This window comes from Actinia tenebrosa, unplaced genomic scaffold (genome assembly GCF_029948245.1).
Source record: "Actinia tenebrosa isolate PJP-AT-01 unplaced genomic scaffold, QUT_ActTen_1.0 PGA_scaffold2__45_contigs__length_23673736, whole genome shotgun sequence".
NCBI classification, from domain to species: Eukaryota; Metazoa; Cnidaria; class Anthozoa; order Actiniaria; family Actiniidae; genus Actinia; species Actinia tenebrosa.
Genome location: NW_028292579.1, coordinates 6788589 through 6801108, shown reverse-complemented (window position 1 = coordinate 6801108; position 12520 = coordinate 6788589). Strand labels below are relative to the sequence as shown.

General features: G+C 38.5%; 2 protein-coding genes across 2 annotated transcripts; both read left to right on the top strand.

The window, feature by feature from the left end:
• The first annotated feature begins 36 nt into the window (after nucleotides 1-36).
• On the top strand, nucleotides 37-6655 carry LOC116300972 (uncharacterized). Its single transcript, XM_031709954.1, has 6 exons — nucleotides 37-192; nucleotides 738-893; nucleotides 3376-3494; nucleotides 4907-4998; nucleotides 5724-5883; nucleotides 6330-6655. Exons 1-6 carry the CDS (start codon nucleotides 84-86, stop codon nucleotides 6408-6410), a joined length of 717 nt encoding a protein of 238 aa, XP_031565814.1. The 5' UTR covers nucleotides 37-83; the 3' UTR covers nucleotides 6411-6655.
• Nucleotides 6656-7298: 643 nt separating this feature from the next.
• LOC116300970 (plasmanylethanolamine desaturase 1) lies at nucleotides 7299-10296 on the top strand. The gene is made up of 4 exons (XM_031709951.2): nucleotides 7299-7555; nucleotides 8057-8176; nucleotides 9179-9270; nucleotides 9654-10296. The coding sequence occupies exons 1-4, from the start codon at nucleotides 7420-7422 to the stop codon at nucleotides 10131-10133; spliced, it is 828 nt and encodes a 275-aa protein (XP_031565811.1). The 5' UTR covers nucleotides 7299-7419; the 3' UTR covers nucleotides 10134-10296.
• The last annotated feature ends 2224 nt before the right edge of the window (nucleotides 10297-12520 follow it).

Genomic DNA, 12520 nt, shown 5'->3' with positions numbered 1-12520 from the left:
ATTGATTGCTTGTTCATAATAATAGACTTTGTAAAATTTTGAAAAAGTTGGAGAAAAAATTATGTACAAAAAGAATTAAAATAATGTTTAGTAGGGTATTAACTTCTCGTGTTTCTGGCCTGATGGTCTTTAATACTGCACAGACAACATGTACAAGACTTTCAGCGGTCCGATTTCTTTCTGCAAAGAAAGGTAAGAACAAAAACTGCAGAGTCATTGTCCCACATGGCTACCAAGACTTATATATTATGTTTGATATTATTAACAATTAGATATGTTTAGCTGTGTTTATTCTACATATAAATAGATCCCTTGTACCAATTCCCAGTACAGCTCAATTTGGATTATACAATGTAGTACGATTAATTAATATAACTGTTTTCCGAAAGAAGGGTCATTATTGTATTGCTATATGTAATAGGACTCCATGCTGTCCAATTAAGAAATAATTGGACGACGAAAATTCCGAGGACTTCCAAAATTGGATGAGGCTGTAGGCCGAGTCCAATTTGGCAGTCAGAGGAATTTGTCGAGTATAATTATTTCTTGATTGGGGAGCATAAAATCCCATTACCTATTAATTATATAGCTGCCTAATTAATCCCATATCAACAAGACCTGTCCAGTTAAGAAAATAATTGGACAGTTACCTATATGGGATTAATGAGAAGCTGTATAATTATATGATTAATAAACTTCCATAAATCATATAGACACATATATTCATTGTGGTTTAGGTAAAGCCAAAAAAAAAGTTGGAGGAACAGTGGCTTATGACCCTGAGTTGGCTGAGGGATTGGTTGACTTTGATAAAATAAGAAGAAATATGGAAAGTACAGTGGACAAGCTAAAACAGGACTTTACAACCAAAATAAATGTACAGTTAAGACCTAGTAAGTTATCAAAACAACAGTTGTGACAGGGAAATTGGGTAATACACTTCCATCAATCAAATGAATATTGGTTGGTACCTTTAAAACTCTGATTGTCGGCAGTGTATTGCCCTATTTCCCTGTTGCAACTGTTGTCTCAATGAGCTTGTAGCAGTGAAAAGAGTGGTAAATGAATGATTATTGCCTTTGACTTTACTATAATTACTAATGACATTAAATAGCACACATGGAATAGATCTAATTTGTTTAGGTTCAATGTTTTCCCATTACAGACCAAGTGTCAATTCCAAAGATTATCAAAAAGCAAAGAATATTATTCTCAAGGGAGTGACATGTGGTCTGTAATGGGAAAAGATTGTGCCATGATGAATTAGGTGAATGTCATATCATATATCCATGGCATTTCATAGGCATGTGCCACTAAAAACTTTCTCTTTTCCAACATTGTCATGGAAACTTTGAATGATGTTCAACAACAAAATTTTTGCTTTCTGGTCATGAGTTTTTAAAATGCTTTGTTCAATTCAAAAAGCTAGAGATACATTCCGTTTACTTCATGACTTTTTTTAAAGTATCTCCCTTTGTTGGTAGCACCCAGAATAACCTCTGTTGACACCTGCTCAATAGTCCCTTTCACAGTTCTCTGCGTCATTTTGAAAGGTATAGACCACTTTGGAATGCAGCTCAAGCTGTGCTTTCGCATCAAAGCGAGGGTTTACAGTCATTTCGCCCACGGACCATTTCGCCCACGCCAATTCGCCCACGCATAAAATCATCGCTACCACTTGGAAATTACCAAAACAGAACTTCGATGAGACTTGTTAAAAAGAAACATAGTCTCTTGAAAGACATTTGTATATGATTTTGAAGCATATTGGAGCGATCATTTCATGATACGATCAGTGAAAGTGGAGATCTAAACGCGACCAAGGACAGCGTTCACTTAATAGCTACCATATTGAGTCCGTTTCTACCAACTTATGACTCGGATGACTTTATTTCCCCATACTCTAATCTATGAACTGTGTGCTTTGGGTAGCTTTATCATTCTTTATCATTTTTTAACTTGCCAAAGTTCGAGAAAAATACAAAATACCTTATGCGCGAAACATCGATCGACAAGCGACGCCATATTGTTTTCGTGTAATCAACAAGCTTCCTAGTCGTTTACTGACGCTTTCTTTACCTAGAATCCATTAGACTTTATTCTTTTCACTAATAAAGTTAAAGGAAAAGATATGGTGCTTTGAGATGGGAGATGTCGTGTGTTGCTGAATCTGACATCTACAAAAAATATTAGACAAGCTTTTAGACAAGCTCACGAAAACAATATGGCGTCGTTTGTCGATCGATCAGTTTCGCGGAAGGTATTTTGGTTTTTCTCGCTCTAACCTTGGCAAGTCAGAAGCAATAATATTAAATATGTCCTAAACATTCGATTTTTCGATGAAGAAGAAGGATATTGTAATGTTTTCAACAAACTACTCTACGGAGACTAAAAACCTATTGGTAGCGAAAAGACTCCGGCCTATGAAACACCGTAAACTGAGCTCGATCGTTCCACTCAATCGTTAAGTTTTTGGCGTTCACATCAGATATTAAATGGCCTCAAATTTATTGCAGATAAAGTCACTAGATCATTTCGTCTTAGTTTTTTAGTGCAAATAATAAAGTCTAATGGATTTCAAGAAAAGAAAGTGTCAGTAAACGACTAGGAAAAGCTTGTTGATTACACGAAAACAATATGGCGTCGCTTGTCGATCGATGTTTCGCGCATAAGGTATTTTGTATTTTTCTCGAACTTTGGCAAGTAAAAAATAATAAAGAATGATAAAGCTACCCAAAACACACATTTCATAGATTAGAGTATAGGAAAATAGGGAAATAAAGTCATCCGACTCATAAGTTGGTAGAAACGGACTCGATATGGCAGCTAAGTGAACGCTGTCCTTGGTCGCGTTTAGATCTCTACTTTCACTGATCGTATCGTGAAATGATCGCTCCAAATATGCTTCAAAATCATTTACAAATGTTTTTTAAGAGGCTATGTTTCTTTTTAACAAGTCTCATCGAAGTTTTGTTTTGGTAATTTCCTTTGGTAGCGAAAGGACTTCATGATGGTAGCGAAAGGACTCTGGGTGGTAGCGAACCGGCGGTAGTGAAAGTGCGTGGTAGCGAAACGACCGGTATTCGTATAAAAAGTTCGCGTTTTGAAGTCTTGAGCTTAAGCGTCAAGTAGGGTTGGTAGGTACCGGTTGGTAGATCACGAACTACTTTTTTTTAGTCATGGTAACATGAGAAATAAATCCAACCTTTCATATGAAATAATGAGATGATCCTGATATGAGATGGTCCTAATAATCATTGCCAGCCCAGTTCTTTTTTCACTTTATATATGTATACCATCATTAGCATCGCTATCTCATATGTAACTTTCATTTATTGTCTTATATTTTCTTATATATATATGTTTGTTACACAGACTCTTTTGATACAATACGTGTCCCTACGGACGAAGGTAAAACTATTCTCAGTGAACTGGGGGAAATCAAGTTTAAAGGAACTGAAATGTTTGTTGTGGACATGTCTGCTTCTCCTGGGGTAAGTTATGGATATCACAATCTCTCCCTTCTCTCTCTTCCCCCATGACCTGAGCTCTCTTATCTCCCCCTTACCTTCCCTCCTCAACCTTCCTCCCATATCTCTTCTCTCTTACCTCCACTCACTTACTTCTCCCTTACTCTCCCCTCCCTTACCCCCACTTCCTTACTTCCTCTCTTATCTCCCCTCCCTTACCCCCACTTCCTTACTTCCTCTCTTATCTCCCTCCCTTACTCCCACTTCCTTACTTCCTCTCTTATCTCCCTCCCTCACTCCCACTTCCTTACTTCCTCCCATATCTCCCCTTCCTTACTCCCACTTCCTTACTTCCTCCCATATCTCCCCTCCCTTACTCCCACTTCCTTACTTCCTCCCATATCTCCCTTCCCTTACCCCCACTCACTTACTTCTCCCTTACTCTCCCCTCCCTTACCCCCACTTCCTTACTTCCTCCCATATCTCCCTTCCCTTACTCCCACTTCCTTACTTCCTCCCATATCTCCCCTCCCTTACTCCCACTTCCTTACTTCCTCCCATATCTCCCCTCCCTTACGCCCACTTCCTTAACTTTCCTCCCATATCTCCCCTCCCTTCCCCCACTTCCTTACTTCCTCCCATATCTCCCCCCCTTACTTACTCCCACTTCCTTACTTCACTCTCTTAATCTCCCCTCCCTTACTCCCACGTCCTTACTTCGTCTCCCTATCTCCCCTCCTTACTCCCACTTCATTACTCCTCCCCATATCTCCCCTCCTTACCCACCCCACCTTCCTACTTCCTCCCCATATCTCCCATCCCTTACTCCCACTTACCTTAGCTTCCTCTCTTATATCTCCCCTCCCTTACTCCCCACTTCCTTACTCTTTACTCCCATATCTCCCCTTCCCTTACTCCCACTTCCTTACTCATCCCATATCTCCCCTCCCTTACTCCCACTTCCTTACTTCCTCCCCTATCTCCCTTCCCTACCCCCACTCACTGACTTCTCCCTGACTCGTCCCCTCCCTTACCCCCACTTCCTTACTTCCTCCCATATCTCCCCTCCCCTACCTCCACTTTCTTACTTCCTCCCATATCTCCCCTCCCTTACCCCCACTTCCTTACTTCTTCCCATATCTCCCCTCGCTTACCCCCACTTCCTTAATTCCTCCCTTATCTTCCTCCCTTATCTCCCTTCCCATACCTCTCCTCCCTCACCTCCCCTCCCTTACATCCTCTCCCTTACCTCTCTTCCCCTGCCTTGCTTCCCTCACCCTCTCTTCCTCACCTGCTTCCCCTCTCCTCCTTTACTCCTTTACCTCATTACCTTCCCCTTCCTCACTCCATTCTCTGTCCTTCTTCACATCCTATCCCCATGCTACTCCCTGAAAAAGCAACAGACAAATAAAGAATGTCATGTTTTGTTGTGGCAGAGTACAAAAGCAGCTGCACATGCCATAAAAGAGTCAACTGTCAACTTGGAGCCAGTAATAGATGGTCACTGTATATCTGTTCCCATTCCTAAGTAAGTCTTGTAAATTACTTCTAAATGCAATACCTTATGAACCAGGGGTGAATTTGGGATTTTTTCTGAAGGTGACAGTGCACCAGCTATAACCAGAATGCTCACAAAGCATGGGTGGCATAGCAGTGAGGGCACTTCCCTTAATCAAGGCATAGTTAATATTAACTATGATCAAGGTGACCTGGGTTTAATTCCCAGACTTGGTGTTGCATTTGAGTAGAGTTGCTTGTTGGTTATCTTTTGTGCTTCAAGGGTTTTTCCCCAGGTTCTCTGGTTTTTCTTTTTCCACAAAAATCAACTTTAAATTTCCCATTGGAATTTAGTTGATGAAGATTGCAATTCAATATGGTCACTGCATTGTCAAAGTAGGCCATTAGTTATGAATAAATAAAGGTTCAAAACATAGAGCGAGGGCTTTCATTGAAATTCAAGACCGAGGGTGCAGCCCGAGGTCTTGAATTTCAATGAAAGTCCGAGCCCGTAGTTTTGAACTGGTTTAATAAACAGCCATGCCCCAATTCTATTGTTTTAATGGGACAGGTCTTGAATTTCAGATTCAAAACCTGGCCCGGGTTTTGAATTCAGCCCCGCTCTCCCCTGCTTTAAGAATGTCGGTCTTACTCTGGGTTTCAAAACCTACATAAAACAATAGAATTGGGGTGTGGCTGGTTATTAATTAGTATTAGCTGCTGACATTTTGAGAGTTTTTTAATGATTTTTGACAGGGTTACTCAGGAATACAGACAAAATTTGGTAAAGTTAGCTAGACAAGCAAGTGAACAGTCTAAGCAAAGCATAAGAAGGGTCCGGCAAAAAGCTATGGGAGATGTAAGAAAGAACAAGAAAGGACGGTCAGAGGACGATATCAAGCTTGTTGAAAAAATGGTAATTATGAACCTAAAGGACTTTGTTTAATGTATTGATATCAAGGGAATGAAGGAACAAAGAAGAGAAGGAAGGAAGAAATAAATGATAGAATAAGAGAATGAATGAAATGTATTAATCAGTGAACGATTGACAGATGAACAAATGAATGAACAAATGAATGCACAAATGAATGAACAAATGAATGAACAAATGAATGAACAAATGAATGAACAAATGAATGAACAAATGAATGAACAAATGAATGAACAAATGAATGAACAAATGAATGAACAAATGGATGAACAAATGAATGAACAAATGAATGATAAAACAGATGAAGAATAATGCTGTCCATACTCAGAGATCTACATCTCTATTGAAAACCAATCAGCTAATAAAAATTCCACATCAGACCAGAAATAAGATAACATAATAAAGCAAACTATTCTCCTCCTTTTTTCCAGATTCAACAACTCACTGATGAATATTCCAGTGATACAGATCTTTTAACAGAAGAAAAGACAAAGGATTTGCTAAGAAAATAGAATTATTTGCTCCTCTTCTGGATTTTTAATTTTTTATTATTCTATGAGGGACTCTTCTTCATTTATTGGGGAGAAGGAAGGAGGGGGTAGAAAGAAATTGGCAACCTTTGAATTTCTTTTCCTAAAAGAATTAGGAAAGTCCTTCCCAATTTCAATCCCCACTCCGCAGCACCCCACAAATAAAAATTCAACTTCTTAGAATTCAAATAATATCAAATGCTTGAAATAAAGGTTGTTTGTTTTGACTTTTTTATTGTATTAATTTCGAATTAGAGTTATTCAAAAACCTGTGAGATAAAGGATTGGTTATTGATTACTGTGCTTCCATTGAGTTTTGGGTGCACGCAGGAGGTTTCTTAGCACAAAGGAAGCCTAAGAGTCACATGAGGCATAGCAGAGAAGCTCAGTAATCAATGGCCAATGTATTTATGACGTAACAAAAGCAATAAAAGCTCTTCTTTAAATTGAGAAAAACTCAAAAGAAATTTCTAACAAAATCTCCATAATATTTTTCATGGCCTACTCAATCCCCTCGGCATGCACCCCATAGATTTTTGGATGCACACTCGCACATGCTAATTAACCAATCAGAGCCCACCTTATATTGTGGCTATATTATAATATATGTTAATGTATTTAGCACTATTGCATTCTACTTTATTTATTTTTTACTGTGTTCGAGTGAAGGGATAAAATGTTAGTCAACGTGTAATCTGACTATCACACTAATAAATACACTTTGTTTCACAGCTTTCTACTTAGTTTAAGGAACTCACTTTTAAAAGACTTATTTTTACAAAACATTTTCATCCACCCTCCCCTCTCTCGCGTCAAAATTTAAAGTACGATTCTCAATGCCGCTGACAAAAAATCGCAGACTCTAGTTGCTCCATTTGCTTGTCAAAAATCCGAACAGCGAAGGTGGATAATGGATTAGACTCTCTACAAAGCCATTCTCCATGGCTTAGCCTGATCTGATCTCTCTAAAATTTCACAGAACTAAAGAATAATGGCTCCTGGAAATACTCCAGTGAGTGAAGTTGGTAAAAAAGAAATGACGAGTGAAAAAACTACAGTGAAATACAACTCGGCTGATAAGCCTAAGGCCGGTGCCAAAGCAGAGCTCGCCGATGGCTACACCAAAGGTACATCAAAGGCTAATACTTCGATGTCTTTCTTTATTTTTGTTACAACTTTTAATTTTCATACGTTCTATACTAGATATGTTTGTTGATAAATCGTACTGGATTTCGTGCAATCATACGAATAAAAAGACTAATATAAAGCTTAAATTTATTGCATAACAAATATCTACGCTTTTTTGACTGCATTTCTTTTCTCTTTTTTTTCTATCTAATTAACTCCCCTTCTATTTAAAAATTCCGCAACTTGATTTTGCAACGTTATTATACCTCGAAAACCTTTTATTGTTGCTCATATTTTACTACGTAGTAAATGAGCTTACACAAGTTGGACTTTGCTCTCATTGGTTCAATGAAGTGGCGTGACATATTGTACTGTACACCATCTTATCTTTTTTAATTTGCATATGTTGACTTAATTTTATCGTAGTTTTGAACGAGTAAATTGAGAAAATGATTAAAACTTTTTTCGTATACTATAAACTTTTTAAAACTCTCTTGCAGAGAAAAGAATTTTGGAGACGTTCAGTGTTCTATATTTTGCCATTCTGATGTCTGTATTGACCAGCTGTTTATTGAAGAATTTTAAAGTTGACCAGCTACAAGGGATGATCTTAGGAATCTGTAAGTATATATGCGATTTAACGCTGAAGTAAAGAAGTCATAGGCAGTCTTTTTGCATCTTTTGGCATCTTTTCACATTAATGTTGTCTTGAGATATTTTTGTGTTTGGGCTACCTGTGATATAATAGAGCTACGTGATAAAGTTGAACCATTCTTTTGTTATCCTTCTCAAAGACATCCATAGTGTCAGGCTGATATTGCCTTTCATGAATTTCTGATCAAAAAACTACTTATTCCATTCCCAAATATTGACAAGTTAGAGTGTCAGTCTTAAAGAGGCCCTATTAGGAGCGATAACCAAGTCGCAATTTTCTAACATCCCTGTGTTGCTTGTCAGAATATACACCTAATAGGACGCTGCTGTCAGTAATTAATTAGAGCAGCATACTGTTCATCACTAGTTTGTGGCTCTAGTGTTTGCTGTTTAAAGGCTATATTGCTTGTCAGAATTTACCCCTAACATGGCCTCCTCATAATGTGTATCATAACTATGACATTTCATACTCATTGTAAATAAAGTTAATAATATTATTTATAAAATAATTGGGATACTACGCGCGCTATGATTGGTCGAAAACCATGTTTGATGAGGGAATCAAAACATGCTTTCGTCATTTTAGCACGCAGAAGTATTGCAACTGTCAGATTTTAATCTATCACTTATTGCTTATTAGTCAGACGGCACATAGGGAGAATTTACTTAGACTTTGGGTTTCTTCGATCTTTTCGCGCTTTATAAAACAAATCAAAAACAGTTTTTCGTGTTTGAAACTCTGATCAAAACACTTGGGATGTTGGGAGAACACTCGAGAAGCTGGAAACTACTCCGCTACGCGTTGTGGTTTCCTACGCTCCTCTCGTGTTCTCTCAACATCCCGCATGTTTTGATCAGAGTATCAAACATGGAAAACTGTTTTTGATCTGTTAATGGTAAAAGGCAAGAGTTTTCCTTCTTGCCACCCGTAATACTAAATCAGTAATATTCTTTTTTCTTTGCTATAGTTGCAGGAATCCTTACTGCTGATTTTCTATCTGGGCTTGTGCATTGGGGTGCAGACACATGGGGTTCTATCGACCTACCAGTTGTTGGAAAAGTACGAAATTATGATTATCATAATCCCTTTTTAGTGCTTTTATTGGGTGGCATGGGTGGAGTATGCTTCTAATGCATCGTCTTTCACCACTGTGAGTCCACTGGATGGGGTCACTGGTTCGAGCCCTGCGGTCGCCACATGAATTGAGTTTGTTTGATGTGTTGTTCTCTCCTGTGCCACAAGGATTTTTCTCACCGTTCTCTGGTTTTCCTCCCTTCGTAAAAATCAACATGTGAGTCGAGCTTTGTGTGCATAAAATAGTAAATGTAGTGGTAGTGAGTCGAAACTGCTCTATTATTTTGCATTATAAGAAAGTTTTGTTGTCCCCAAGTGTTTCCTTTGTTTCCTGTTTAACATTCTCATTTACTCTCATTCTTCTCAAGGCTTTTATTCGTCCATTCAGAGAACACCATGTGGATCCAACGGCCATCACTCGGCATGACTTGATTGAAACAAATGGTGACAACTGCCTCATTACCCTCCCCACCCTGACTGCTATAACCCTGAAACACTTAATATGCTCTCAGGAAACCATCGACGCATGGTACCCTTGGGACTTCTTCTTCTTTTCTCTCGGCATCTTTGTCATGCTGACAAACCAGATCCACAAGTGGTCGCATACCTACTTTGGATTACCATGGTGGGTGGAGAAACTCCAGCAATGGCATATCATCTTACCAAGGCTACACCATAGAATCCACCACGTCTCTCCCCATGAAACATATTTCTGTATCACCACTGGCTGGTTAAATTACCCACTTGAAGTAATAAACTTCTGGCGAGGGTTAGAGTTTGTTATTACCAAGACGACAGGGGCTATACCAAGATCAGATGATCTCAATTGGGCTTCTAAAGGAAAATAGACTGATAGTAACGGTGTGGATCCAAGAGTTTTAAAGCGGGATGTCTATTACGGAGTACCTCGCACCAATACCGTCGAAAACCCATAAAAGGTGGAATAATTCTGTAAAAAAAATTGTCTCAAATTTAAATTGACAGAAATTAAATTTGAAAGCTTCAAGTAAACTGAGTGAAAGTTTATTTTTAACATACAAATTTCTCGCACTCTGATTGGCTTCTCCTTACACTTCTTGAGTGCTTACCCCACTTCCTGCGTGCTTTATTACTGAACGGAGCACGAAACTGATACTGTGAATCTCGGCGGGGTATGTTGAAGTCAAAATGTTGAAGTCAAAATGTAAGCCAAATGTTCTATGCCTCGTGGATCCACACTATTTTAACGTGATGCCGCAACATCTTGTCAGTTTGTTAAGTGAAAAAAAGCTTTCAGTAATAGACGATTATACATGAGAAGACACATTTATATGCCGGAATACAACTCGAACAAAGAATCTCATTCTCATAAAATCACGAAGAAAAAAAACACTACGCCCAAGCATAGTTAATGGGTTACTCCGACGAAGGACTAACGTCCGATTCAATTTATCCACAAATTTCCTAATGGCATTCCGCCCCATTAACTATGGCCCAAGCTAAAAAGATCTATTGAAATGGCTGTAACTGTATTTAGAAAATCAAAAATTGAAACCCTGTGCATATAATTAAGACAACTTTCCTCTTACTAGCGGGGTTGTCTAATAAATGTGAAGGCATTTAGAGCGATTTTACTTCGCTCGTGAAACATATAGTATAATTCTTCGTTTGCACATTACGTTGGTACCATTTAACGAAAGATTTCTCATTAGCATCCATTTGGTAACGGTACCACAATGGCCGCCATGTTTTTGTCTTTTAACTCTCTTGAGAACTTGCAACCATCAATATGTATGTATTGCTATTAATGATGTATGAGGCATCCACTCTGGCATGGAACAATGCCCAGTTAACCCAGAGTGTAATGTTTTTATCCCGCTTGCTTGCGGGTGAGGTACATAGGCACATAGGCACCAAGCTTACTTTTATATATGCTCTATTTAGCCCTCGGAACAAGGCATATTTAGCCCTCGAAACAAGGCCCTGCGGGGAAACAAGCTGTTTAATTAATGACTAATATGCAAAGTCAAAACGAAGGAAAACAAAAGAGTTATTGTGTTCTACTATGTATTATCATACTAGTACTTGGCGATATTATTCTTGCTCACTGTTCCAAAAACGTTCTGCACCGAGTATATCACGAATATTTAAGGCGTATATTGTAGTGAGGAACATTGCTCTTGGCTCAGTTGATACCAGCGTCGGTTCAACTCGCAAATGAACAAGAAATAATTAAAGGAGTATTGACTGAAGATTGACATCGTTCTATTTGCGCACTGGGATCTCTAGAAACCCACTGTTATACAGGATACGTCATATAATAAGGTATGTTCTGGTCTAAAAAGATATAACTAGCTAAAAACTAGTGTGAGCTGCGTCGGTGTTTCTAAGGAAACAGTAATGATGAAAAGGTAAAATATACACCGTGAAAAGATGAGTAAAAATGTTCTGGTCTGGTGTCGATTATTAAGTTTGCAAGAAAGTTAGATCATCAATTTAAAGGATGAATGTTAGACAGCCAGTTTAGGCTTTGCTCGAGTCAAGTACTGTCGAGTATCAGTCAAGTAGAGTAAGGAAGTACTGTATTCATTCTCTTCTTTGTTGACGTTACAGCAACCAAATGCCTGCGCTATAGTAAACTATCTTGAACTTTGAGAATATGTGGACCGCATAGCACTTATGAAATACATGAAGATATAGAAATATAGATAAGTTATATTTCTATATCTTGAACTTTGTAAGGTACGACGCAGCAGAAACAATCGCGCGGCATAAGCGTTATAAATGCGGGGTGTTTTTTTTTCACTTAGGAAGAATGAATGAATGATAAACTAGCATATATAACCACTGTCACTTGAAAGAATACTTCAAGGCAAATATATTCGCAAAGTTCCGTTACTTTTGACTAAATATCGAAGTAGATTGTTTTGTACCGCCTCGCTAGCTTAGACACTGTGCGTACTTGGGGATTTTGGAAGGTAGTCTGGGATAAAAGTATCGGTTATGGCTCGTATCTCTTAGGGGGCAGCGATTTGGTATCTTTTAGTGGCGGAGCCGGGACAAATCCAACTAATCCGTCAAAGATATAGATGGAAACTTCTAAGACCTAGGGCAAACGTCGAACTTTCCATGCACCGAACTTAATTACACCAAAGAATGCCCCCTCATTATCACCTGATATCCCTTGTTCTTAATGAGTCGGTGCATGGGAAGTTCGACGTTTGCCCTAGGCCTAAGTTTTCAATTAAAGTTAAAT

Coding starts and splice junctions, on each gene's coding strand:
- LOC116300972 (XM_031709954.1), top strand. CDS start 84: ATGTTTAGTAGGGTATTAACTTCTCGTGTTTCTGGCCTGATGGTCTTT. Junction 193..737: donor ATTTCTTTCTGCAAAGAAAG/GTAAGAACAAAA, acceptor ATTGTGGTTTAG/GTAAAGCCAAAAAAAAAGTT. Junction 4,999..5,723: donor ATATCTGTTCCCATTCCTAA/GTAAGTCTTGTA, acceptor GATTTTTGACAG/GGTTACTCAGGAATACAGAC.
- LOC116300970 (XM_031709951.2), top strand. CDS start 7,420: ATGGCTCCTGGAAATACTCCAGTGAGTGAAGTTGGTAAAAAAGAAATG. Junction 8,177..9,178: donor AGGGATGATCTTAGGAATCT/GTAAGTATATAT, acceptor TCTTTGCTATAG/TTGCAGGAATCCTTACTGCT. Junction 9,271..9,653: donor ACCTACCAGTTGTTGGAAAA/GTACGAAATTAT, acceptor ATTCTTCTCAAG/GCTTTTATTCGTCCATTCAG.